Here is a 27,999-nt window from a genome sequence, read left to right as displayed (position 1 = left end):
TTCTAAGAGGAAAATTCATAGCACTAAGTGCCCACATGGAGAATTGCCACACCAGAGAATTAACAGAACACCTGAAAGCTCTAGAACAAAAAGAAGCAAACTCACTCAGGAGGAGTACATGCCAGGAAATAATCAAATTGAGAGCTGAAATCAATAAAGTAGAAAAAAAAGAAAACAATACAAAGAATCAATGAAACAAAGAGTTGGTTCTTTGAGAAAATCAACAAGATAGACAAACCTTTATCAAACCTAACTAAAAGACAGAGAGAGAACATACTAATTAACAAAAGCAAAAATTTAAAAGGGGACATAACAACAGACACTGGGGAAATCCAAAGAATCATCAGGTCATACTTTGAAAATCTGTACTCTACTAAATTGGAAAATCTAAAGGAAATGGATGATTTTCTGGATAGATATCACTTACCAAAATTAAATCAAGAAGATATAAACAATTTAAACAGATCTATATCCCCTAAAGACATAGAAGCAGCCATGAAAAGTCTTCCAACCAAGGAAAGTCCAGGGCCATATGGTTTCAGTGCGGAATTCTACCAAAAATTCAAGGAAGAGCAATACCAATACTCTTTGAAGGATCACAGCCAAATTCTTTTTACAAGGCTACAATTACATTAGTAACCAAACCACACAAAGACACAACCAAGATAGGGAATTACTGACCAATCTCCCTCATGAACATTGATGCAAAAATACTCAATAAAATACTGGCAAATCAAATCCAAGAACACATCAGAAAAATCATACACCATGATCAAGTAGGCTTCATCCCAGGGATGCAGGGATAGTTCAACATACAAAAATCCATCAATGTAATCCACCATATAAACAATCTGAAAAAGGAAAACCACATGATCATCTCACTAGATGCTGAAAAAGCCTTTGACAAAATCCAGCACCCCTTCATGATAAAGGTCTTGGAAAGATCAGGGATAACAGGAACATACCTAAACATAATAAAAGCTATATACAGCAAACCAACAGCCAGCATCAAACTAAATGGAGAGAAACTAAAGGTGATTCCTCTAAAATCAGGGACAAGACAAGGCTGTTCCCTCTCTCCATATCTCTTCAATATTGTACTTGAAGTTATAGCTAGAGCAATAAGACAACAAAAGGAGATCAAGGAGATACAAACTGGAAAGAAGGAAGTCAAACTTTCACCAGTTACAGATGATATGATAGTCTATGTAAGTGACCCAAAGAATTCTACCGGGAAACTCCTACAGCTGATAAACACCTTCAGTAAAGTGGCAGGATACAAAGTTAACTAAAAAAAAATCAGTAGCCCTACTATATATAGACAATAAAAGGGATGAGAAAGAAATCAGAGAAACATCACCCTTTACAATAGCCACAAACACCATAAAATATCCTGGGGTAAAACCAAACAGGTGAAAAACCTGTATATCAAGAACTTTGAGTCTTTAAAGAAAGAAATTAAAGAAGATACCAGAAAATGGAAAGATCTCCCATGCTCTTGGATAGGTAGGATCAACATAGTAAAAATGGCAATCTTACAAAAAGCAATCTACAGCTTCAATGCAATCCCTATCAAAATACCAGCACAATTTTTCACTGACCTCAAAAGGACAATCCTCAACTTTATATGGAAAAACAAAAGACCCAGGATAGCCAAGGCAACCCTATACAATAAAGGAACTTCCAGAGGCATCACCATCCCTGACTTCAAGCTCTATTATAGAGCTAGAGGACTGAAAACAGCTTGGTATTGGTACAAAAGCAGACAGGTAGACCAATGGAATCGAATCGAAGACCCTGATATCAACCCGCACACCTTTGAAACCTGATCTTTGACAAAGAAGCTAAAACTATACAATGGAAAAAAGAAAGCATTTACAACAAATGGTGCTGGAGTAACTGGATGCTGGCATGTAAAAGACAACAGATAGATCCATATCTATCACCATGCACAAAACTTAAGTCCAAATGGATCAAAGACCTCAATATCAATCCAGTCACACTGACTCTCTTAGAGGAGAAAGTAGGTGGTACCCTTGAACAAATTGGTACAGGAGACTGCTTCCTGAATATAACACCAGTACTACAGACACTGAGATCGATAATTAATAAATGGGACCTCTTGAAACTGAGGAGCTTCTGCAGGGCAAAGGACACAGTCAACAAGACAAAACGACAGTCCACAGAATGGAAAAAGATATTCACAAACCCCACATCTGACAGAAGGCTGATCTCCAAAATGTACAAAGAACTCAAGAAGCAAGTTTCCAGAACACCAAAGGATCCAATTAAAAAATGGGGTACAGAACTAAACAGAGAATTCTCAATAGAGGAGTCCAAAATGGCCAAGAGACACTTGAGAAAGTACTCAACATCTTTAGGCATTAGGGAAATGCAAATCAAAACAACTCTGAGATACCATCTCACTCCCATCAGAATGGCTAAAATCAAAAACACTAATGACAGTTTATGCTGGAGAAGATGTGGAGAAAGGAGTACACTCCTCCACTGCTGGTGGGAATGCCAACTTGTGCAGCCACTTTAGAGATCAGTATGGAGATTCCTCAGAAAAAATGGAAATCAGTCTACCACAAGATCCAGCAATTCCACTCTTAGGCATATACCCAAAAGATGTATCCTCATACAATAAGGACTCAACTATGTTCATAGCAGCATTATTTTTAATTATTTGTAATAGCCAGAACCTGGAAAGAACTTAGATGCCCCTCAACTGGAGAGTGGATAGAGAAAACATGGTACATTTACACAATGGAGTACAACTCAGCAGAAAAAAAAATGGACTCTTGAAATTTACAGGCAAATGGATGGCACTGGAAGAAACCATCCTGAGTGAAGTAACCCAGTCACAAAAAGACAAACATGGTATGTACTCACTCATATATGGATTTTAGACATGGAGCAGGGTATTGCCAGCCCACAATCCCACCGCCAGAGAGTCTGGGGTACAGGGAGGACCTTAAGAGAGATATGCATGGTAACCCGGAGAAGGGTTAGGGGATGCAATCTCCTAATTATATGGGGGGGGGAGAGAAGGGGAGGGTAGAAGGAGATGGGAGAAAGAGAGGGAGAAAAGAGGAAGGGAGAGGAGGACATGGGGGAGCAGGAAGGTTGAAACAGGGTAAGAATAGAAGAGAAAAGGATGGAGCTACCATAAAAGAGGGAGCCAGTATAAGTTGGAGGAAAGATCTGGCACTAGTGAGATCTTCACAGATCTACAAGAATGACACCAACTGGCATTAAGGCTACCTTAAATGCCCTCCCATGATAATGAGAAGGATGACCACCTTATATGCCATCCTAGAACTCTCATCCAGTGGCTGATGGAGGCAGAGGCAGACACCCACAGCTGTGAACCGAATTGAACTCCTGGAACCCAGTTGCAAAGAACAGTGATGACCAAAGGAATCAAGATCAGGCTGGCAAACCCACAGAGGCAGCTGACCTAAACAAGGGGGAACACATGGACCCCAGATTGAAGACTGAGGGGCCAGCATGGGACTGATCCAGACACCCTCCCACCGAACCTGGGTGACAGAGAGGAGGCCTTGGCAATTTGTGGGACCTTGGAGAGTGCAGCAGTATTTATTCCTGGCATACAGAAGGACTCTGGGAACCCATACCACGTGGAGGGACGCTCTCTCAGCCAGGACACATGGGGAAGAACCTGGGCCCTTCCCGGGATGATGTGACAGACTCTGAAAATCCCTCATGGAGGCCCATGCCCTCCCTGGGGAGCGGAGGGGGGATGAAGTGGGGGTGAAGGGTTGGGAGGTTTGGAGGGTGGGGAAACAGGGGAGGGAGAGAGAACTGAAAGTAACATGCGTAAAAAGTTAAACAAAAAAAATATAAAAAACAGTTCACTTACTTATTTTATGATGGTTGGAGGATATTTTATTTAAAGGTAAAATCATGACTCCTATTAAAATATTACACAACTGAGTCATCACTGTGAGGGTGCTAACAAGATATCAGAATTGTTTTGAAGAGGAATGAACAGCAGACTAGACATGTAATCAGCAATGTTGAAATAAAGTTGTTACATCAAGAAATATCAAATTCTATTTTTTCCCTTGAGGTAGAAAACACCCCAACATAGATGAGGGAGTAGATAAAAGATATGCATATGCATGCAGAGACACAGGGATCTCCTAGAAATGGAGCTCAGTCAGACATGGAATCCTAGGCCAGAGAGGTATCTCTGATGATGGTAAAGCTGGAGAGAAAGGATATTTCTTGATGTTCACCCATTATGAGGCTAATCTGCCATTAAGGTCAGAAGGGGAAAGAGAGTGGACTTATCCATCAGTTGGTATTGCAACATTAATGTCTACCCTGAAGGCAATGGAGTGTTTTATCATACACATGATCTATTACACACACACACACACACACACACACACACACACAGGATCTATACAAACACATGTATATATATAATGGCATATACATATGTGTATGGAGTTTACAATTCCCAAATGCCATCATTCACAATGATTATAAGGAAACAAACACAAATAAGATTTCACTTTGGAACATTACGCATTTACATATATACTAATATATGTATGGATATATATTGGCACATATATAGTCACACAATGCTGTGTGTTTGTATGTGCATGTGCAATCCCTTCATAGAAATCATTTTATTATATGACTGTACTCAAGCTGTGTCCTGGATGTCTCTGTTTGTTATCTGATGACCCAATCATACTCCAGAGAGAGATGGGGTTGGCCATATTCATAAGACTGCAGTGTGTAAGCAGACTCAATCTGGTACCATACATTGCCTTCCCTTTTCTTTTCAGAGGCATGGATCCTGAACAAGACCCCCCCCCCCGCCCCACGTAGTATACCATGTGGTTCCAATGAAGCCACATGACCCCCCAGAGATGCCACACAGCCCATGGCAGCACCAGGGCTGCCCCTGTCACTCATAAGCAGGCAGACCAAACAGCTCAGGCTTGAAGTCCTCCAGGGAATGCAGCACCACTGTGGCCTTTCTTGTTAAGTCTTGACTCAGGTTTTCATCCGGAACCATGACAACCTGCATCCCAGCTGCCAGAGCTGCCTCCACTCCATTAGGAGCATCTTCAAAGACAAGGCACATGTCTGGGGAAGGAGTGGGATTGAACCTCCGTGCACAGGAAAGGAATATGTCTGGGGATGGCTTCCCGCTGTTGACCTCAGGATCATCTCCCAGCACAATGTGGTTGAACAACCCGAAGAATTCCTTGTGCCTGCTGGTCTTCATTTCAAAGGATACAGAGCCTGAGCTGGTGGCCAAGGCAAAGGGGATGCTATGCTTTCGGAGATGTTGGATCAGTTTCTCAGCCCCTGGCATGAGGGCAGCCGTGGGGAACAGGTCTGCCAGCTTGGCCTGGCTCTCCTCCACCAGTTCCTCCTTAGACATGGGCAGCTGCAGGACGTCGATAATGATCTGTGCGGCTTCTGGAGCCTTCTTCCCCATCACCAGGGACTTGACGTCCCAGCTGTACATCTTCCCATAGCGACCACACAGCTCCTGAAATACCACCGAGTACAGCTGCTCAGTGTCCAGAAGTAGTCCATCCATGTCAAAGATGAGGTGGGTGACAGGTCGTGGTGGGGTTATCTCCATGGTGCCTCCTTCTTAACCTGGAGTGGATGGAGGGGTTCATTTATTTTTAATTGTATATTTTGTGGCAATTGTATAATGTATTTTATTTATCATGTGCTAATAAATTAACAAGTAATAGTACATGCAAGTGACATAATGCTATTTATTATGTCTTTAATGTATAGTCACATAGGTTAATATATAGAGAATGTATTTGTGCATGCTCAAAAAGTTTATGACACAATCAAAAAACCTGAAAGACAACTGCATTAAAAGATGACATCTGGCCTTGCTATCAGCGACTGAAGCCTAAAGTTGTTTCATAATGCCTTTGATTGTAACACAGGGTGTATCTGGAAGTGGTTATTATGAACTATTATATTTAGAGCATCCTATTACATTATATATTGTATCTATAAAACAGATATAACTATTCCATCTAGAGTGTTGTGTTGCAGGGTGGGCAGATGGGAAGAAGCATCCAGGAGTGGTGGAATCTGCTACAGTCATTACTAACTACAGCCTGCATGTCCACACCCTGAGTAACAGTGCCTTCTGCTTTTTGCAGAAATAAGTGAATTAGTAAATGAAAGAATTTAGGCCATGGACTCACAGTTAACATAAGGGCTAGGTGAATGTTAACTAGTATTAACTTGGGTTTCTTTGAAATCAATGAAACAAATACAAAGCCCAGAACTAACGCTGCTACTTACTGCCCCTTGCTGGCCAATACTGCTTTGCACACCACATTCTCCATGGGATAGCTAAATACATAAATAAGCAAGACTTTCAGAATTCAAGGAAACATTAATGCTTCACTTCAGACTTTTTTCACAAAAAAATAGTGTGGAGAATTAACAGCCACGAAATTAAGTCATCTGAAAGGAAGAGAAAAGAAATAACCTTTAAGATAATTAAATTGCTAGGAATGGATTGTAAATCCAGTACTTAGGATATCAAGGCCAGATGGAGAGTTTAAGGTCAGTCTAGACTGCTGCTGGTTTAGCAGGTGAGAAACACTGGAGAGAAGATACAGAGTAGGTGAACTACTGGACAGATTCACAGACACACAGGAACTTTTCTGAGGTTCAAAGCTTAATTCTTCATTTTATTTTTCTCTTCCTGTTGTTCCTACTCTGTTCTTTCTTGGTTCTGTTCTTCTACCCTGATGTTCTTCCTTCTATTGTTTCCTTGATGTCTTCCTTCTATATATCTTTATATAGCTTATATAACCCAACAAAATCTTTCATGCAATGTAAAAATTACAATGTGGTTACATTCTATTTTTTAAATGAATGATTACAATGAATACAAGCAAAAAAACCCCCAGCATTTTTCTCATTTTCCTTATATGATTAAACATTTTACTTATTACAGGTGAAAAACAAATTATTCCCAAGGGCCCACATACATTTGTTATAGATTAACAAAGTGTAAGCAAGCAAGGTTCTCAGTCAGGTCTTTTACTAGCAGGCTGCATTTTGCAGTTACAAAGAAAGGATCAATCATTTTATTATTTATCTCAAAAGGTAATCTTATAAAAGAATCATAAATCTAAACTTTTATGTATTAAAAAAGTCATTTCTACTTTAAATCCTCAGAGTATACGTCTATTTATCAACAGTTTTTTATTAAATCATCCCAGGAAGCTGAGGGCAAAAATGGGTACAAGAAATTAATCATAGCCTTTGATCACTAAGCCATTTCTAGCAAGAACGTCTTGTCAGCTAGTAATAACCCAGCTGCCTTTGTTTTTTCCCTTGCTCAACTATTAAAAGTGTGCTTTTCTAAACTTAAATTGTTCCCAAGATGTTCTACATCAAAGCCAAAAAACATCTTAGCCTAACCTTTACTAACAGTATACATCTCTAAGTTCTTTCTAAGGGTGGTGGTTGAATCATTAGTCTGTGCCAGCAACAATTGGAAAAAGTCAATCACTATTATTGTAAGTACCAGTAACACTGCCCAGGGAGGGACTAGAAACCCCTGAAAGTTTCCACACAACTCATATAAGGGCCACGGTGACTGCTATGGCAGTAACAGCATGGGGTCCTCAGGACACATAGACTTCGGGGCTCTGCCTCTCTAAGGCTGACCGCTGAGCCATATCCCATGAGTTCCAAAGCTGCTTGCTGTTCCTTTCACATGGCTCACAACAATAGACAACATTGCAAAACTATCTCAAAAAACATCAAACAAACAGACCAAAAAAAAAAAAAGCCAAACCCATATTTTATGTAGTTACAAGAAAAATTTTAAGACAGAGCCTTAGATTGCAGTGTTCTGCAGCATGGACCTTAAGAACTTGGGATATTGACCAGACAAAGGTTAACTCTTGAATCCCAGGCATCAGCCTGGGAATCCAGCATGGGACTGATCAAGACCCCCTGAATCTGGGTGTCAGTGAGGAGGCCTAGGGAATCTATTGAGCCTTGGGCAGAAGATCAGTACCCATCCCAAGTATACACACGGACTTTGGACTCCCATAGAACAATGTGAGGTGCACTCTCACCCTGAACTCTTGGGGAAGGGTCTAGGCCCTGCCCTATATGAAATGACAGACTATGGACACCCTCATGGAGGGCCTCACCCTCCCTGGGGGAATGAGGGGATAACGGGGGGGGGGGGGATGGGGGGAGGGCATGGGAGGAGGGGAGGGAAAGGGAGAGGGACCTGGAACTGACTTGTGAAGCAACCTTGTTTCTTATCTAAATTTAAAATGGAAAATAAAAAAAAAAAAGAACTTGGGATAATTTAGACAATGTGTGCTGACAAGCAACTCATGCTCTGAGATGACCAAGTCTGCTTCCTGCTCTGCCTCGGTGGTTAGAGTGAAGCAATCTCCTACTGATAGATTATACAACAATGGCATTGCCCGTTGAGGCACACTAGTGCCAAGTATTTTCCTCCCATCTTTGTCTGTTTTTCCCCTCTTAAGATTATGTTCAAATATAAAGAAAAGAACAGCATAATGAATGATATATACATATCGTGCCCATTAACATTTAGCTCCCTGTATTTTTTTTCTGAATTATTTTAAAATACAGATGATGAATGTCAGGCTAAACGTCTGTATGCATATTAAATCCATTTTCCTGAATAAGCACAAAACAATTATCCAATTAATAACAATTATCTAATATCATCTAATACTCCAATCCAAATTCCAGTGCAGTTGTCCTAAGATATATTTCTAGTTCAGTTACTAAGTCAGAATCAAGCAAAGACAAATGTCAGATGTAGTCATCATGTCTCCAGTTTCTCTTGAGCTAGAACAGCCCTCTCCTTCAGTCTTGTCTTTCTAAAAACATGTTTTATTACATGTATGTAGCTATTGATTTTGTATGTGTATCCGAGTGCACGTGGAGGCCAGAGGAGATCTGTAGGAGTTGGACCTGGAGATCTAACTCCTATCTGCAGGCTTGGGAGCAAGTGCTTTTGCCCGCTGATCATCCAGAGGGCCCCAGCCTTACCTTTTATTTATTTATTTATTTTTAGTTTTTTTTTTTTTTTTTTTTTTACGAGACAGGGTTTCTCTGCATTGTTTTGGAGGCTGTCGGTCCAGCCCGGCCTCGAACTCACAGAGATCTGCCTGCCTCTGCCTCCCGAGTGCTGGGATTAAAGGCGTGCGCCACCACTGCCCGGCCTTACCTTTTATTTTTAACCACAACAATTTAAGAGATCGGTTCTAGGTGTGCCTGACTGTTTCTACTTTTTTAATCCGTAGGAATGGTTTCTGAAACAGGAGGATACAACAGGTTTATGTTGAAGTTACAGACCTTTGCAAATTGTAATTCACAGATGCTAGAGTGACGCTTCATGTCAGAGGACAATGCCAGGGAAGTTACCACATTGACTTGCCATCAGGTGAGAGAGTTCAGGGATCACAAGCAGCGTGAGTCTCCCTCCCCATGACTAGCAGTGATGGATGTGTGTGTGTGTGTGTGTGTGTGTGTGTGTGTGTGTGTGTGTGTGTGTGTGTGTCTGTGGGGGGGGTTACCTGAGACCTTACATACATCCCTGTGGTTCCCAACAAGGGGTTTCACTGATGCTCCTGAAAAGGTTTGTTTCATCAGAGACTGAATGGTGATGTATGCATTTAGCTGGTATAGGTTTTGCAAACAACTGCTTCTTCATCTGCTAATGCTATAAGGCTTTCCAAAAATACAGTCGGTACTAGAAAGGCAGAATAAACACTATTCTGTTAAATAACCACTTTTTAAGAGTAAAGAAATGTTCGCCACTGATGGTGTAGCAAGATAACTTTCTTTTCTGTTTTAATTTGGCTTACTTCCTGTGGGGAATAACACATATTTAATGCTAACGATCAGTTGTCTTGATGCTCAAATTGTTCTCATTCTGTCTAGTGGGCAGTCTTTTAGGAATGACCGTGTTTGTATCGGGATTCTCCCTTTCTGAAGCATGCTCTTTTAAGAGGTATTGTTCATTCCTAGTTTTGACCCGGATTCAAACATATCTCCAGGAATCCTGGCACTTGTCCGGGTATATCTGTATTTAGATCAATATCTGAGAGCCAATGGTAGTCAATTTTCTAGGCCTTCAGTTTGCACTCCTCTCTTCACCTTAAGATTAATAACATATGATTTTTTTTTTTTTTTTGGTATTCGTTTTTCAAAAGAGTTAAGAGCGAGCAAAGATGAACAGAGGGTCCAGCGGATGCCATGTCGGGATTTGAACCCGGGAAAGTGCGTCCCAGGCATCCAGACTTGAAAGCTTGTTAAATTAGCCAGTGGTCCCCGCTCCAGGGGAGAGTGAGGCAGGAGGGCTGCCGCGGGTTCCAGGATAGGCCGGACAGCAGCGTGAGGCCTTGTCTTACCTGCGCCGGGCGTGGAGCTTACCGAGAGAACTAACCAGGGGCTGCCAGGCGGGGAGAAGACGGAAGCGTGGGGCCGCTCTCGAGCTGCCCGTTAGGTCCGCCAATCAGCGTAGCCTCAGGCAGGGGGCCGGACATCCGAGGAGTGCATCCAATGGGAAGACTGCCCCGGTGGGAGGGAGGCGGTGCAGACGGACCAATCACAGTAGTCGCCTCACTCCAGCAAGCCGGCAACCAATCCGCAGCGCGCTCTCTTCGCAGCTCCGCCCCCTGCCCTGCGCTCGCGCGTGGGTGCCGGCGCGCTGCTCCTGCGGCCGCGCCGGCCGGCTCATCAGTGCTTGGCGCTGCTGGCGTGGACAAGCAGGTATGGCGAGCTCCGGCTGTGAGGGCCATGCGGGCCAGGAGGGGGAGACGTTCCTGTATTTCGCCTATGGCAGCAACCTGCTGACCGAGAGGATACACCTGCGAAACCCCTCGGCCGTGTTCTGCTGCGTGGCGCGCCTGCAGGTCAGTGCCGTTGTGCCCGCTACCGGGAGAGCGGGCCAGGTGTGACCCCTGCCGGGGACCTTTGACTACCATCGGGGTTCGCAGCCCTCCACTGGCTGCCCTTTCCCACCGACTTCCAGCATCTTGTAGGAAGCCTTCGCGATGGGTGCTTTTTTTTTAGTTGAGGACTAGCCGTTTTCCTGACTGTGCATACCCTTGTCACAGCACTTGTCCCACCGTTCTGTGAAATTCTGTGTAGTCTTTTCCTCCAGATCTGAGTGGTCCTGTTCCTGAGATCTGGATCAGGACCTGGAGTCGTGTCTTCCCTAGTGATGGCGGTGCTCCTTCAGGAGAGTACCTAACCGATAAACTTTTAACTAAGTCTGGTGAACTGTGGCTCTTGACCATAGTTCGCTTGCTTATTGCATACGTATTTTCTGGGATGCAGTGCTGGGGTTACAAAGATGACTAAGCAGCCTCGCTACTTGGAGGACCCACCAGTGTACAATCCGGTTGTGTGCAGTGCCTTTGACAACTTGAGCCAAACACTCATGGTCTTTGCTAACCTTGTCAGAGTTCTTGGTTTCAGGCAACAGAAACCAGCTGGTTTAAGAAAGAGGGGATGGGAGGGGGGATGTTGGGAGGCTGTTGGAGAGCTCATGCGATCACCTGAAAGACTGGAGTACAGAGCTGAGTGAACAAGCAGACCTGGTGTGTGTGGGTGTGTGTACACAACCAGCATCGCTGGAGAGGACCAGCCCAGCCCTGGGAGATGGTGTGTGTAGGGTGTGTGTGTGTGTGTGTGTGTGTGTGTGTGTGTGTGTGTGTGTGTGTGTGTAGTACCAGCCCAGCCCTGGGAGATGGGCTGCACCTTTCCTGAACTAGTAAATACGATGTGGAGCTGGCTCCAGTCTGCTGCTGTGCCTCGCAGACTTACAGATTCTGAAACCCAGAGTGGAGTCCCTGATGATCTTGAACACTAGCTCTGATTGAGAACCTCTCTGGATGCCCTGATTGGCTAAGTCTCGCCATGTATCCATGCCCTTACTGCAAGATGATCTGATAACCAATTTCTAGCCTTTGAAGTTTTAAAACTGGGAGTTACTTCGGAAAGCATGAGAGTGTAGGGAGTTCAAATGCATAGTCAGAACGCAGGGAAGAAATATCACATAAATAGTAAATTATAGAGCTGTGGTTAGCCCCTTTTAAGAGGACATGCAAGGTGCCACAGAATATATGACCAGAGGACCTGACCAAAATGCTGAGAAAAGCTCTCCTGGGTGTAACTTTGAAGCTGAGACCGGAATGGAGAGATGGGGAACAAAGCAACAGCAAGGCGAGAGAATGCTTATCCAAAGAACCCAAGGAAAGAGGAAGTGGGCATCCCGGCCAAAGTGGCCGGAGTCTGGTAGGGAGATGTGGCATGAGGGAAGATAAAGTTATCACATCTTAATGTGACCACAGAGACCTTAGGACAATCTCTTGCAGGCACTGAGGATCAAAGCAAATGATGGGATTTACATCTTTCTGGTTATTATGCAAAGAGGAGCAAGTGTGGATATTGGGAGCCCAGTGAAGATTTTTGCCACATTCATATCAAAGATAATGCCATGATGATCTAACAGGGTGGAGTCAGGGAAGGTCGATGGCTCTGAGCAATGCCTAGAAGATAGCATCATTGAACCTTCATGACTGATTGTGTGTGTGAAGGGAAGCGATGTCGAATATGACTCAAGTTTTTGCACAACCAGGTAGATGATGGTGGTCATATTTACAGAGGAGAATCAGGTTTGGAAGGTAAAAATTACTGACTAACTTTGAACATAATCTAAGATGCTTCCTAGACAATCACAGGGACAAAAGATTATCAGTGAACATTCGTTAGGCACTTTCTGTGTGTGTTGGGCCCCTTTCTAAGTGATTTCGAGTCTCAGAACAGAGATGTGGGCTGATTTTAAAGGTGGCAGAGGCATCCAATGGTATTAGAAACTGTTGGAAGTGATGAGGCTCTCCTGGGCACATGGCTAAATTCAAAAAGGGCCTAAGCTTGAACCCCAAGAAACCCTGACATGTTAAGATGTGGAGTAGCGGGGTAGCTGGCAGAGGTGAGATCAGGTCAACCTCAAATCAGAAGAAAGGGCTGATCTGGAGAGATGGCTGCCTGTGTCACATACTAGCAGTGAGCCATGGAACCAGACTGGGAATGCAGTTGCCTGCTGCCTTTAGCAACAGGCTGCCTGTCTCTGGCGAGGATTGTATCTTTGATCAGATCTGCTGATGCTGAATTACCCAGTATGCTGCTTGAAGGTCCTGGCTACTTGGACCAGCATTTTTCCTGAATTATCAAACAAGGTTTTTAAGAAAGCATGGGTGGCAGGGATGATATAAACCAGAAAGAACTACAGCACTGTCATTTAGTCCATCTTGTGTGCTCTGAAGAGCTGGAAGGACATCTTCTTAGGCCACACAAGGCAACTGCCCTTGCTCCCTGCTTGCCCGTCAATGATAGTAGAAGCTAAACTAGAAAGGTGTCTCTGTTGCTTGTTATTATAAGACCTTAGGGAAGCGATTTAATCCTTCTATGCTGTAATTTTTCTGCTGTAAATTGAGTAAAACATTGGCCCATGTAAAGTAATAGCTAGTGCGTATAACACACAATAAATAATCAGCTGCTCTTAGGTTACTGGAAATTAATTGGTACAGTTCATGAAGATTAATGCTCATATTCCCTAACCCAGCTTATTTAGCTTAAATACAGTGATTTACAGGTAAGATACTCTACAGACATAAAAGTATATTATAACCCCTATGAAACTATCACCCAGAGTGTGTAAATGAAAAGATACATGCATTTAAATAGACTGAGAAATCATTTGCAAAATAAAAGCTAAAGCTATCGTATGGTGTATTAGGTTTCCGTAAGGATTTTGTCTTTTTATGTTTAGATGCCTGTATGTTCAGAACAAGCTTTGTTTTTAAAGGAAGATAAGAAAATCTATAGTTTGGGTCTTGGTCTGTGTATCATTATGTTCCACAACTTTGTACGCACAGAAACAAAGGTTATTGGATGTTTTTCTTTCATGAAGATCAAATCAAATCATTTGTATTTTGTGGAGGAAAATTCATGTCAAAAAAAGGTATTGATCATATATCACTTTGGTTTTCTTTGCAGGACTTTAAGCTCGACTTTGGCAATTTCCAAGGCAAAACAAGTGAGAGGTGGCATGGAGGTATAGCTACCATTTTTCAAAGCCCTGGCGATGAAGTGTGGGGAGTAGTGTGGAAAATGAACAAAAGCAATTTAAGCTCTCTGGATGAGTAGGTGGCTTCTAGTTATAAGTTAAAATGATACTTGAAGCGGGCTATATGGGTGTGCGTTTGTGGATGCACTGCAGACACATTCTTTATACGTCTACACCAGTGCAACAGTTAGAAACTCCCGGTGCAGTAATAAATCTAGAAGGGTCACATTTACTGACTGGATGTTTGTCATCTCTTAGGCAAAAACATGGAAGCTCTTATTTTTTAATTCTGTTTGCCTTCTATTAAAAATTATCTTTCTAGTTTCATATTGCAGAAAGTCATGAAGCTTTTTATAATTGTTATATATATATATATTTTGTAAGTGAGTTGATTCTGTTTTTTTAAAATTCTTTGAGGTTGCAGCTGAACAAGTAATAATAATTTGTAAAGGCACTGAATAACACAGTAGAACTAAAATTCCCAGAGTTGTGAGGCAGAGAGCCTGATACAATGTAAACTTCCAGGGAAGAGCTGGCCTTGAAAAGAAGGTAGTGTGGGGCATTCTGTTTTTGGCTCTGGCTAGAGTAAGCAGCCCCTCTGCTTTCCCCTCCCGTATTCAATTTGCTGTCAGAGTACTGCTTCAGGGGCACAGAGGTAGAAATAAGCATTTTGAATTATGTTTTCAGACAAAGACGTACAGAGGTCTGCTACAAGTGCAGTGCTCTGTGTTCACCGGGTAGTGCTTTGACCTCTGAGCACACCAGAATCTACAGATGCTAAGTTCCTTCTGTAAATTGACGTGATGCTTGCATGTGACCTGCCCCATCCACCTGTATTGCAGCATCACCTCTGGGTCACTTCACTGCTTAATCCAACAGCAGTGTATTTTACTGTGACCGCTTTCCTTTTAAGGGCATAATAACCAGGGGGAAAAATCTGTATGCATTCAGTTAAGACCCAAGTTTTAAAATATATTTTCTGTCCACAGTTGGTTGAATCTGTGGATCCAGAAGCCAGCTGTAACATTAAAATGCTAAGCATGCCAGATGTGGTGTCACACAAAAACAAGACTGGTCATACTTTTAATCTCAGCACTCAGGAGACAGAAGCGGGTGGATCTTTGTCTATTTGAACCTAGCCTGATGTACACAGTGAGTTCCAGACCAGACAGGGCTATATAGTGTTAAAAAAATGCTAAGTGTACATTTGACATGGTGGCATTTAGTGAGCAAAGATGCCAACACAGATATGTGGTTAATTTTATACTACAACTTTAGTGAAGCATCTTACCTTATAAACCATTCTCCTAGATCCCATGTGACTAAACTGTGGTTTGTTTGGTTTCAGGCAAGAAGGAGTGAAAAGTGGAGTGTATGTTGTAATAGAAATTAAAGTTTCAACTCAAGAAGGGAAAGAAATAACCTGTCGCAGTTACCTGATGACGAATTATGAAAGTGCTCCCCCATCACCACAGTATAAGAAGGTGAGCTACCTGGGCTGTGGTGAATCGTTTTAATTTCTCTGGGCTAAATTAGAGAGCATTTCATTTTTAGAAAGCTTTTAGGAATGTAAAATTCCACATGAACATTTTAATCAAAATGTTTTAAATAAGGAAAGTGGATTTTAATAGATTTATAGTATCTATTATATGTGTATGATAGTCTATATACTTTTATAAATTTTTTTTCCCTCAACAAATGTTATCTCATAGAACAGATTCATTTTGTTTTGTGGAGGGGAATGTATTTTCCTCTACTGAAGTATTTTCTTCCCTAAATGGGAAGGTCACTACGCCTTTTGGATCAGGGAATCCACCCTCCAAAGCAAATGACAAGTGGGTAGAGGCCCCTTGGTAGAAACTGAGGCTAGGTACTGTGTGTGGCCCGTGGGACCTGGCTCAGCACAGGTGCTGAACCTCTGGCATGGTGCCCAGAGATCAGCCTGGTAAGGGTCTGGGAATCCTCTGAACAGCCGTCCTTTGTCCCCTGTGTCTCCTCTGAGCAGAAGTAGACAATGGCACTGATAGCTGCTGCCTAAAAGCTTGGCCTTTGTTTTTTTAATCCAATATATTTTTTTATTTAAATTAGAAACATGCTTGCTTCACATGTCAATCCCAGCTCCCTCTCCCTTTCCCCTCTACCAGCCTCTCCCCAATCCCCCCCCACAATCCCCACACCATTCCCCAGGGAGAGTGAGGCCCTCCATGGGGGATCTCCAGAATCTGTCATTTCACCCAGAGCAGGACCTAGACCCTCCCCCATGTGTCCAGGCTGAGAGAGCATCCCTCCATGTGGAATGGGCTCTCATAGTTCATTTGTACGCCATGGTAAACACTGATCTACTACTCAAGGCCCCAGAGATTGCCGAGGCCTCCTCACTGACACCATATTCATGGGGTGTGGATCAATCCCCTGCTGGCCTCTCATGGTCTTGACCCCTTTGCTCATCACTCCTCCATCTCTGTCACTGGATTCAAGGAGTTCAGTTCAGTGTTTAGCTGTGGATATCTGCCTCTGCTTCCATCAGTCACTGGATGAAGGTTCTAGGATGCCATATAAGGTAGTCACCAACCTTATCATCAAGGAGGGGCTATCAATGTAGTCTCCGCTATTGCTTAGTTTGCTAGTTGGTGTCATCCTTGTAGATCTCTGGAAATCTCACTAGTGTCAGCTCTCTCCTCAAACCTATAATGACTCCATCTATTATGGTAACTCTCATCCTGCTCTCCTCTATTCTTGCCCCGACTCAACCTTCCTGCTCCCCCATGTCTTCCTCTGCCCTCCTCTTCTCCCTCTCTTTCCCCGTTCCCTCCTCCCTCCCCCCATGTTCCCAATCTGCTCAGGAGATCTTGCCTCATTCCACTTCTCTGGGGTATCGTACATATCTCTCTTGGTCTTTTTTTTTAACGAATCTAATTTTTCTTAAAACATCATGTAAATTTTATAACAGTGCATTTTGTCTTAATATTAAAACGTTTTGAATCATGCTGTTGAGTAGAACCGACACTCAGACAATGCTTCAGGCTGCTTTGAGATCTCTTCTGCAGCCACACTCAGAGTGAGGAACAGCTGGCTGTGCCTGGGTTGTTTTAAAATGTACCAATTCTTTAGTCATCTAAAGCCAATGTCATGGGCCTCGACAGTACAGGCCAAACTATGGTACAGTCCAGCATGCTCCTAACTAAAAGGGCTTCCTCGTTTTAACCTTTCCTAGGTTATCTGCATGGGTGCAGAAGAAAACGGTTTGCCACTGGAGTATCAAGAGAAGTTAAAAGCAATAGAACCAAATGACTATAAAGGAAAGATCTCAGACGAAATGGAAGAAATCATCAAAAAGGGGGAATCAAAACTGTACAGAACATAACAGGAGGATATTTCTGTGTGCAGTGTTTGTGAGCAGGAATCTGGGACCTTCCTGTTTTTAACCTATTCATTTTTAACAGTGCTGTGAAGGGGCTTCTCTCTTAGGTGATTCCATATTTCCAGATGTAAAAAAGAACCGGAATGGGGATAGAAATTAGACAATTAAAAGGGACCAGGATGTCCTGGAGTGTGTAAGCCGTGATGGCTGTGGGTTCTCCTGTGGACACGTTCTTATCCCTCGGGAAACATCTCACTGTGCTCTGTGGGACAGGGTAGGTTTGCAGCCCGGTGGCACATTGCTGCCCTTGGTCTGCTTTCTGCTTGTTTGTAAGAGTAAGCAAACTATAAAGAGTTGGTGATAAGATTTTGAGAAGTAGAAAGCTGACACACTGCCCTTTGAAGCTGTAAGGGGTTTCCCAGCAAGTGCTCCACCTCTCTCTGCTCGGCTCAGCCTCACGGTGCTGGCCTTGAACCTGTGTCCCTCTTGCTCTCAGCTTCTCCTGTAGTTGGGAGTAGGGTCCTGTGCCACCAGGCCAGCTGAGTCACCACTGTCCAGTTGTGAGCCTTGAGCTTCTTTGGGTCTCTGTACCTTATTTGCCTCACCTGTGCAAACAGGGGTAATCAGAACACCTGTAACTGCAGCTAGTTCTGAAGGGTTCATGCGGAAACATGCGGCACGCGTGGGACAGAGCCTGACACTTAGCATTAGCAATCACGTCAAGTTTGGGGGTTCTTTTGTTTTTTTGAGACATAAGCTTACTCTAGTTCAGGATGGCCTTGCATTTAGGATTACTTGCCTTTCAGCCTTCCTAGATCTAGAGTTCCAGGTTTGTGCCATAATGTGTGGCAGGGGATTCAGTTTTTTTTTTTAAACCAGTGGTTTGGACCTTTCAACAGTACAACTCTAGAAAAACTAAGAAAAAATTACAGTCAGGTCCTAGATTGTAGAATATACAAAGTGTGCTAGCCCCTCTCCCAGAGAAAAAGGCGAATTGTGAGCTAAAAGAGCAAATACTGGGAAGAAATGGCCCAGTGTCCTGGAATTAGACAAATAGCCCTGGAGCATCCTGTACAGAGTAAGATAAGATACCTGAACCCTTAGGAAGGACTAACTTGGCTCCCACTTGCTAGCCCCAGCTGTTCCCTCCAGTGAAAGCAGAGAAAATAGGAACTTAGAGCTAGAGAAATAGGCCAGCATGAGGACCCAAGTTCAGTTCCTAGACCCCAGTCCAAGAAGAAAAGGAAAAGAAAGCTGGGCATGGTGTGGCAAGCTTGCTATCTTAGTGCTGGAAAAGCAGAGACAGGTGGGTCTCTAGAGCTCCCTAGCCAGTCATCCTGACCTGCTTAGAGTCCCCAGGCTGCTGAGAGACCCTGTCTCAATGAAAATGTGGGTGTCTCCCAAGGAATGACACCTGAGGTTGTCCTCTGACCTCAGTGCACACCCTCTCCCATATTCATATACACACACAAGTGAAGATTTTTATAGTTATTTTTAAAACAGCAACTAACTAGATGTGGATGTGTGTGCTAGCACTCAGTATAGTCCTGGGCTGAGGTGGGAGGATTGCTTGAGTCTAGTCTGGTCAGTATAGTGCAGCCTCATCTCAAAAAAACAAAACCCTCACCAATTTAAAATAGGAATGTATGGAGACTGATTTCAGGAAAGATGGAGTGGGTGTGCTTTTCTCTATCTCTCCAGTTAAGTACAACTAAAATCTCGGTGTACTACTTACGCAGCACACGGGGGCAAGACTGAAGGGGAGATGGCAAAGACTTCAGTGAGGCTCTAAGACTCAAGGCCCCGAGCGCTAAATTCTCTTGAGCTTTCTTTTGCCTCATACAGCTCAGGCTTATAATTAAGAAAGGCAGTATCCCAGAAGTACCAAATAGGATTGCTTGAACACACACAGCCTGCTTTAGTGATGGTACCAGGAAAGGGACAGCCTGGCAATGTAAAACATTTAGAGCTCAAACACACCACTCAGGCCATAGAGAAACAGTGTAGACTCCCAACTTCTACCACGCCAACAGAGGCTCAAAGGAGAGCCTGGATTTTCATATACTCCAGGCGTAGTAAGCCGTTGGTGGTAGTAAGCTAGTTCAGCTGGTTAATGTGCAATGCTCACAAGGGGAGATCATGAGTTTGATTCTGCCACAAGCTGGGGTTAATATAGACTGACTACTTGTGACATTTCCAATGCCCAACAACAAAATGTACATCACTAAGCCAAAGTGCCTTATTCATCAGAATGCCTTCACTTACCATAGTGACTGAGTGAACAGCCACCATTAAAATGCCACAGTGAGCAACAGGATCATGCTAGAAGCCAGTGAAAACAAAGCCTCAGTAAAGCAGAGAATAGAAAGACCCAAATGAGGGGCTGGGAAGATGATGGCTCAGTGGCTAAGAGCACTGACTGCACTTTCAAGGGACCTGGTTCAATCCCAGCACTCACATGACAGCTCACAAGTGGGACCCAAAATGCATGGCAAAACATCAGTGCACATAAAAAAAAAAAATCCAAATGGTGGTTTTAGTATTAAAAATAGAGCTGAAAGTATAAAACTATCTAAAAACTGTCTTTGTCCTCAAGCAGAATGATGGGGACAAAGGAAAGAACGAATGAACTGGGTGATGGAACACTAGCTGCCAATGTGGGGAAAAATATAACAGGTTGGAGCCCAGTTGACCCCTACCAGAAGAGCTAACTTGCAGGAAAAAGGCAGGCTGACTTTTGCAAAGGGCAAAGAAGCTGAGTGGGTCTTGAGCAAGCCCAAAGAAATACACACCCAGAGTCAAAGTTTGGAAAAAAGCAATCCAGAGTCAAAGTTTGGAAAATCAAACATTCTTGAACATAGACGTAACACTTTCAGAGAAGCACTTTTCATGAAGACAACAAAGCAAAACCAAAAACACCCGCAAAATCTCTGAAAATGAGGGCAAAGTAAGAGAGAAGGGAAAGCCTAAATAAATAGAATCATTAGCAACCCTGCCCAAAATAATGCAGAAAGTAAACAGAAGAGAAACAACAAAAGGAAGTGTTGAGCATCATAAAAATAAAAGGGTCCTGGTGAGAAAAGCTGGGGTAAATGCAATAGGCTTCCCTTCTCAACCTAATTACACTTGACAGTGGAGTAAGAGTTGTAATGCTAACTGCCAAGGTAGAGACAGTGTGGCTAAAAGAGGAAAGCAAAGAAGATACATGTGTAAAATACACCAGTGGGTAACCAATAAAACAAATACAAAAAGGAATAACTTAAAAAAGAAAACACCTCATATCTGTTAGAAGACAAGAAGCTCTGTCTGTCTGTGTGTGTGTGTGTGTGTGTGTGTGTGTGTGTACGTACGTACGTACGTGTACGTGCCTATAATCCCAGTACTTGAAAGACTGAGGGAGGGGGATCATGAATTCAGCCAGCTTCAACTAAAAAACAAAAATGAAATGGCAGAGTTATGTTTCAGCATAATCATATTAAGTGGAAGTGGTCTAAGTGTGCCATTGGAACTGCTGAAGAGTCTCTGTGGTTAAGAGTCCTCACTGTCTCTCAGAAGATCTGGATTCTGTTCCCAGCACCCACACAACAGCTCACAACCACCTATAACTCCAGCTTCAGGGGATTCAACACCCTCTCCTGGCCTCCTCACCACCTAGCATACATGTGGTATAGATACATACATGTAGGCAAACACTTAAACATGTGAAAGTAAATTAAAAGATAGAAATTGGAAAAATGTATTTAAAATACAGCCCAGTCTCTTTCTGTCTACAAGAAACTTCTACTGTAGTAAGTGAAGCAGTTTGAAAGGAAATGGTGGACAAAGATGTGAGTCAAAGCAAACAAGAATCTTGCTAGTCTCAGACAAGGTAAGTGTAGAGCAAAGGAAACAGAACAGTTGCTAATCTTACCTAACTCCACAGGTGAATATTTGTAATGAATGTTGGATTAAAAAAATGCTTAGGGAATCAGGAGTTAATAAGATTCAGCCATATCTAAGAGTTGTGAGCCATGACAAAGTGTGGTTTATTCCAGAGATGTCTTGATGTGTTCTTTGCAAATCTGTCAAGCCACTTTGGTGACAATACAAAACCAAAAGCCACAAATCAACTGATGCAGGAAAAAAACACCCATTCACAATCAAAACACTCAAGAAAAATACAAAAAGGAAACTAAATTTTACAGAGTTTATGAAAATCGTTGGTAATGTTATGCTGAATGCTTTCCCCCTAAAATCGGGAACAAGAAGGATACACGCTCTTCCTACTCATTCAACACCTTTAGAAGTTATAGACTGTGTGGTAAGGCAGAAGAAGGAAATAGTACAACGGTAAATTCGGCCAGTGAGATGTCTCTGCAGGTAAGGACTTGTTGCCAAGCCTGATAACCGGAGTTTCATCCCCAGGACCCACATGGTGAAAGGAGAAAACTGACTCCTTCAGGTTTTTCTCTGACTTCTTTTGCAACACGCGCGTGCACACACACACACACACACACACTTTAGATATAATAAAAAAAATCAATAAGTTCAACCATCCCTATTTGTACGTGGTTGACATAATTGTCCATATAAAAAATACCAAGGGAGGTTTTTCTTTTCTTTTTAAAAAAATCTCTACAATCAATAAAGTAGCTCCAGCTGGGTCAGGGGATACAAGATAAAATACAAAAAGTCTATTGAATTCCTGTATACTAGAGATGAACACATAAACATTGAAAGTAAAAATACAATACTACCTGGGGCTGTAGCTCAGGAGGAGACAGCTTATCTACCAGGTGGCCATGCATTTGATCCCCAGTATAGCAAAAGTAAAAAAACACTGGGGCCAGAGAGGGTTCAAGTGGTTAAGAGCACTGGCTGTTCTTCCGAAGAACTCAGCTTCTGTTCCCAGTGTCCACATGGTGGCTCAGGATCTGATGTCCTTTTCTGGCCTCCACATGTACCAGGTATGCACGCAGTATGCATACATACATGCAGGCAAAACACTCATACACATTAAAAAGCAAATTAAAAAAAATCACAGATTTTAGCTATATTTTTATAAGATAGCCATGTTAAGTGGACAGTTAGCATTTTATACATTTAGTGTTATAACCATTTCCAGTTCCAAAACATTTATGTCACCCCCAAGTGAAACCAGGTACAAAAGTTTGCTGCCTGCCCTTCTCCCACGCCTGTGAACCTCCAGTCTATTCTCTGTGTTTGTGGATTTAATTAACATGTATATTTCATATAAAGGTGATCATGCAAGTGCCAGTCTGTATAGTCCCTCCAGTGCAGTGTCCTCAAGCTTCACTCTCACGGTTGTAGGCATCTGAATCTCATCCCTTTTTATGAATGAATATCACAAGTTGTATACATACACTTAGCCTTCATCTCATCATGGGCCCTTGAACTGTTCTCATTTCCATCTATTATGAGTATTTCTTCCAAGAGCATTTATGTACACATATCTTTAAAACTTTTTTGGGCACATATTTTTGACTGCCGCTTTCCAATTATTTTGGATTTATACCTAGGAGCAGAATAATGGATCATATGGTAATCCTATATGTTTTCCTTATAATCACCACAATTTCCCACTTGGGCTGGAACATTGTAATTCTGACCAATCATGTATCAGCTGCTTTCCAAAAAATGAAACTAGTAGTTGTGCACAGTGGTATGTGCCTATAATCACTGCACTTGGGAGACTGAGGAAGAAGGATTATGAGTTCAAAGCCCACAGGGACCATATAATGAGCTTCTGTTTCAAAATAATAGCAAAAAAGAAGCCAGAAACCATGAAAATGCTTATGTGTAAATCTTAGACAACTATGAGCAGGGTGTGTAGTGAAAACTACATTACACTTTGAAGAGAATCAAAGTGAACATAAGTGAATGGAAAATAAATGGGAATAATCATGTGTTTGGAGACCTGAAGGAAATATCACTGTGGAAGACTCATTAAAACTGTTGGTTCTCCCTGAGCCCAGAACAGAATTAGCAAAACTGTTATCAAAATTATAACACGACTCATTTTTCTAAAACTGTCAAATAATAGGTAAAACAATTTAGAGAGAGAGAATAAAATGAGAACTTGGTATAATTGCTAATGAATGAATAGATGTGTAGAGTAGAACAGAGAACACGGGAAAACCCCATGAGAAAACACCAAACTGACTTCTGGCCAAAGCAGTTTCATGGGAGAACCCTTATAGCAAATGGTCCTGAATCCACGAGGGAACACTGTATAAGGAGAGGGAGGACTTTAGAGTGCAAGAATAACCTCAGAACTTGGGGGTGGGGTGAGAAACCGCAGTGTGAGGCTAGTCTGGGCTACATCACAAGACCCTGTTATGGAAAAGAAACAAGTAATAGAATCCCAGACCTGTAAAACGATTAGAAAAAGTTGTAGTTGCCAATTTTAATATCTAGGAGTTGGCAGAGTTCAGATTTGGCTCCAGAAGCATGGTCGATCAAAGGGAAAGTGAGTAAGCTGAACCCCAGAAAATGAAAGGGCAAGCAGGGTTCTGAGCATGCAGCTTGGCTGCTAACATCCTTGCCTGGCATGCCCTGGGTTTGGTCTATGGCGTCTGATCACAGTGGCCTACGTTTGCAATCCCAGCTCTTGGGAGGAAGACTAGACGTCCAAGGTCTTTTTTGGCAATCTAGTGAGTTTCAGGACAGCCTGGAATATGGGAAACCCTGTCAGAGAGAGGGAAGGAAGCAGAGAAGGAAGAGGAAGACAGAAAAGGCAAAGAATGGGAGAAACAAGTCATACATGGAAACTCTCAACATACAACACTTAGAAAATTAACAAGAGACATGTTTTCCTCTAGAGAATATACAGATGGCAAGCAGACACATGCAAGAACTCTAGCATTATCAGCAAGCTAAAACCACAGTGATGTCTCACCAGGACAACACAACTGGCCAAATGGCCAAGACAAGACAGGATAGCACCAGAGGCTGGTAAAGAGCTATGAAGCAGTCTCTTGGCAGGTCGACGGTGGAGGTGTTAAATGCTTCAGTTATTACAGAAGATAGCCCAGTTTTTGAGAAACTGACCTGCAGAAACAAAGCCTTCAGCTTACACACGATCTTGTATGGAAATGAGCCGAGTAGTTACCTTACAGTAATGGAGGGCTGAAAATTGCTTAGTTGTCTGTGAACAGGTGAGCAGTGTTTTTAAAAAATGACAGGAACTCATGTCTTGGAATACTGCCCAACAGTAATAATAAAAGGGAAGTAACTATTGATAGAAGCAATGGTCTATATGAATCCTTTCTGGACTTTACTAAGTGAAAACAAAACAATACTCAGCTACTATCCAGAGCTGATGAGATGGCTCAGCAGGTAAAGGTGCCTGCTACCAAGTTTGAGTTCAATTCACCCCCCAAATCCACATGGTGAGAAGAGAAAACCAACTCCTGCAAGCTGTCCTGTGCTCCACGCGTGCACCGTGATATGCATGTACTTAAACACAGAGAGAAGATGCAATGCAAAATTTACAATGATATCCTAAAGGGCAACCTGATGCACGATTCCATGTGTTTAAGTCTTGAAAAATTACAGAAATGGGAACTGGTTGGCAGTTGCCAGATGCCTAACAGAGGCTGGGCCGATGTAAAGGGATGCTTCTGGTGGATCTGTTCTGCATCTTGATAGGATTACTATCTATTTTCTGCTCACCATAGCTTTTAGGACCATAACTCCACAGGGTTGGGGGGAATTGGGTTAAGGGTGCATGGGTCTGTGCATTATTTCTTCCAATTCTTTATTTATATACAATTATCCCAAAAGAAAAAGCCCAAAATAACAAGTAAGGAACAGCTGTCTCAAAAAAGAAAAAACGGAAACTAAGCAAAGAGCAGAAGACTAACAATGGGCCGGGGTACGTTTGGCCCTGGGTCAGTCTCCAGCACTGAAAACATCAGACTCTTAGAAGAAAAGTTGTCCCTGCCACTTGGGGCACCGCAGCACACTGCAGGAGCAAGGAGAATCATGGACTTCTCTACACGCCACCCCCCCCACCGCCACACACACACTTACACCCTTACACACTGTGGCCCACCGAACTTGCAAAGTTTCAGTTTTGCTTTTCTCAGAGGACAGCCTTCATGCGAGTTTTCTTATCCATGACTGTATGTGGCCACATACCTGGAAGCACTTTTGACTAACTGTCAATAATGTTTAAAAATGCTTATTCAGAAAATGTATTAGCAAGTTAATTCCTTCACGTGGTTACAGTAAATGAAAAGGCTCTAAAACGTTCACGATCAAGAGAAGACTTAACCACAGACGGGAAGAAAGTTTCGTTCCCTGAAAGTAGATCAAACTAAAGTTTGCTTAGTGGGCAGCTTCTTGCGAGTCACATACTGCATTTAACAAGCCCCCTCCCCCGGGTCCTGGCATTGGTTGTGGTTACAGGCTTTGGGTGGCACTTTCAGGGGGGCGGGCCTTGGCTCTCAGCGGCCGTGGCAGAGCTGGCACGACGAGTTCCCAGTGTGTCAACCCTGGGCCGAGGCCTGCCCACTAACCGCTCCTCTGGGGCAGCTCGTACAGCCGAGTGGCGGCGGCGGCTCTGGCCGGGGAAGAGTGGCAGGGAGCCCGTCCCCGCCTCGTCCTCCCGCTCCGCCCCATCCTCTCCTTGGAGCCCACCCGAGCCTGGCCAGGACAAGGCGGAGGAGCGGTGGTTCCCTCCAGTTCCCGTTCGCGGACCCCGAGCCGCAGTGCCCGCCCTGCCCTCCAGCGGCTGCTGCCTCTCCAGATCCGCGACCCTAGCCCCTGGATCCCCGCAAGGCTGACCACCGCGCTCCCGAGCCACAGGAGTCCAAGTCCTGCCTGTCAACTTGGTAAGTCGTTGGGGTTGGTGCGTGCAGGCTCTCCGAACCAGTTGAGGAAATGTAAGGCTACTGTTGAAATCTCTGGCTGAAACCGGGAGGAGAAGCCCCCCCGCTACCCCCCTCCCCGCCTCCCTCCACCCCGAGTTTCAGATGCAGGCCAAGTCGGAGGAGTGAACTTCACAGCCAGTGGAATCGAAGATCCCGCTGTGACCTAAGGCCCGCATTCTCAGCTCGCCAGCCTGCAACTTAGTATCATTAAAAGTGGACCTCGTAGATCCAGATGACCAGACTATTCCACAGACCAATTCTGTCGGAATCTCTAGGCTATTGCTTCAGAGCTGTCGCGGATAATTCCAATGTGCACGTAGGGTTAGGAGTCAAAGACCAACGGGTAGCCGCCAAAACAAAGTGCCTGCTGACTGGGACTTCCCGGAGTGCAGCCTGCAGACAGGCCGGAGGCTTCCAGGGACCTCCTAAGGTCCTGAGGTCGAGGGGAAGACTTCCCTTGTTTCACGAGATACAAAAGAAGGAAGCAAGACAATGCTAGCTTGGCAGGGTCGCTTTTAAGAGTGAAGGCAAAGGTGTGCCTGCAGGACAGAATCAGAGTGCTTCCTTAAAAGCAAGTTCCTACTTTAGAAGTTACGAATACCCGAAAACCTGGAGTGTTCAGGGTTAACGTCCAGAAAGTCTGTTGGAGAGGGGTCCCCCTGTTCACACCTGAGAGTAGATGCCAGTGATCCAGGAACCACTGGAAAATGGACAGTCATCCTCATACATGCTGGCCAGGGGAGAGGCAGGTTTAAAACCCAGGGTCTAGAGGTAGAAAAGGGCCCTTCCAAAGGCTGCAAGAGTAGGCTTTGTTTTTGTAGAACAGAGACCAGATAAATCTGGCTCCAATCTTTGATTCTGTCACTTGAGTGATGTGATCAACAAGTTAAAAGTGGCTCCTCCGAGCTTCTCTTTTCTTACTGATAAAGTCCAGACAGAGTGAAGCTAACAGCTGGATAAGGTAACATTATATGGTCCACAGCAGGGGTTCCATTACTGGAAGATAGAGTAGTGGTAATTTATGTACCACAATTATCTCTTTTTAGTAAAACCACTACGATGGAGTGTGTTTGTCTAGAAACTGTGTTCCTTAAAGCCTCATTATCCTGTGTTTCTATACCATATATGTTTTTTTAAACAGTTGCTTTCAAGAAAGCTGGGCTGTCAGCAGGACTTAAAATCGATGCGGCACACACGGCTCTCTTGCTGGCAACAGCAGGAGACAGTGCACTCGGAGTTCTTGTTTTGCTCTTGACTGTTGGCTTGGGAGTCTCTTATCAAAGACCAAGGACAGTCAGGGATCTGTATAAGAGAATTCCAAAATCTGGCCTTACTGGTGCTTGCCTCTCATTTAAAACTGGCACCCAGCTGCCCACTCTGTTGGGACTGTCACTGCCAGAGTTAACAGGGAGCAGTAGCACTGCTTAGATAAGACATTCAGAATATAAACTGTGAAGCCGTAGAGGCATGGAGGACAAGTGCCGGTCAGTGTATGTGTGGTCACTGATATTTATTTCAACAAAAAATACCAAGGCCATGTCTTCTATCCAGAGGAAAGGCTCACTGCTGAAAATGGAAGG

General features: G+C 43.5%; 3 protein-coding genes across 5 annotated transcripts in view; 2 read left to right on the top strand and 1 right to left on the bottom strand.

The window, feature by feature from the left end:
• Positions 1-3,889: 3,889 nt before the first annotated feature.
• On the bottom strand, positions 3,890-10,571 carry LOC101836120 (pseudouridine 5'-phosphatase). 2 transcript variants are annotated; one of them, XM_040738554.1, is made up of 2 exons: positions 10,480-10,571; positions 3,890-5,658 (listed from the first exon to the last, which is right to left on the bottom strand). In XM_040738554.1, exon 2 carries the CDS (start codon positions 5,639-5,641, stop codon positions 4,952-4,954), a length of 690 nt encoding a protein of 229 aa, XP_040594488.1. In that variant the 5' UTR covers positions 5,642-5,658; positions 10,480-10,571; the 3' UTR covers positions 3,890-4,951. The 2 variants fall into 2 exon arrangements, with proteins under 2 accessions (XP_040594488.1, XP_005076928.1); XM_005076871.4 differs by having other exon boundaries at positions 10,458-10,561.
• Positions 10,572-10,724: 153 nt separating this feature from the next.
• Positions 10,725-17,740, top strand: Ggct (gamma-glutamylcyclotransferase). Of its 2 annotated transcripts, XM_005076800.4 has the most exons (4): positions 10,726-10,961; positions 14,113-14,258; positions 15,531-15,666; positions 17,397-17,740. In XM_005076800.4, the coding sequence occupies exons 1-4, from the start codon at positions 10,821-10,823 to the stop codon at positions 17,544-17,546; spliced, it is 573 nt and encodes a 190-aa protein (XP_005076857.1). In that variant the 5' UTR covers positions 10,726-10,820; the 3' UTR covers positions 17,547-17,740. The 2 variants fall into 2 exon arrangements, with proteins under 2 accessions (XP_005076858.1, XP_005076857.1); XM_005076801.4 differs by lacking the exon at positions 15,531-15,666 and having other exon boundaries at positions 10,725-10,961; positions 17,397-17,454.
• An 8,296-nt stretch (positions 17,741-26,036) lies between these two features.
• Positions 26,037-27,999, top strand: part of Nod1 (nucleotide binding oligomerization domain containing 1) — a 51,879-nt gene continuing 49,916 nt past the window's right edge. The window contains exon 1 of the mRNA XM_005076802.4: positions 26,037-26,380. The gene's annotated coding sequence lies outside the window, so the exon portion shown is untranslated. The remainder of the gene's footprint in view (positions 26,381-27,999) is intronic.

This window comes from Mesocricetus auratus, unplaced genomic scaffold (genome assembly GCF_017639785.1).
Source record: "Mesocricetus auratus isolate SY011 unplaced genomic scaffold, BCM_Maur_2.0 Super-Scaffold_100676, whole genome shotgun sequence".
Classification (NCBI taxonomy): Eukaryota; Metazoa; Chordata; class Mammalia; order Rodentia; family Cricetidae; genus Mesocricetus; species Mesocricetus auratus.
Note: the sequence above shows the minus strand (reverse complement) of the source record. Positions and strands in the feature narration are given on the sequence as shown.

What these genes read in the sequence shown, in the direction of transcription:
- LOC101836120 (XM_040738554.1), bottom strand. Translation starts at nt 5,641, where the DNA reads ATGGAGATAACCCCACCACGACCTGTCACCCACCTCATCTTTGACATG.
- Ggct (XM_005076800.4), top strand. Translation starts at nt 10,821, where the DNA reads ATGGCGAGCTCCGGCTGTGAGGGCCATGCGGGCCAGGAGGGGGAGACG. An exon ending in GCTGCGTGGCGCGCCTGCAG is followed by an intron (nt 10,962 to 14,112) that starts GTCAGTGCCGTT and finishes TTTTCTTTGCAG; the next exon opens with GACTTTAAGCTCGACTTTGG. An exon ending in CATCACCACAGTATAAGAAG is followed by an intron (nt 15,667 to 17,396) that starts GTGAGCTACCTG and finishes AACCTTTCCTAG; the next exon opens with GTTATCTGCATGGGTGCAGA.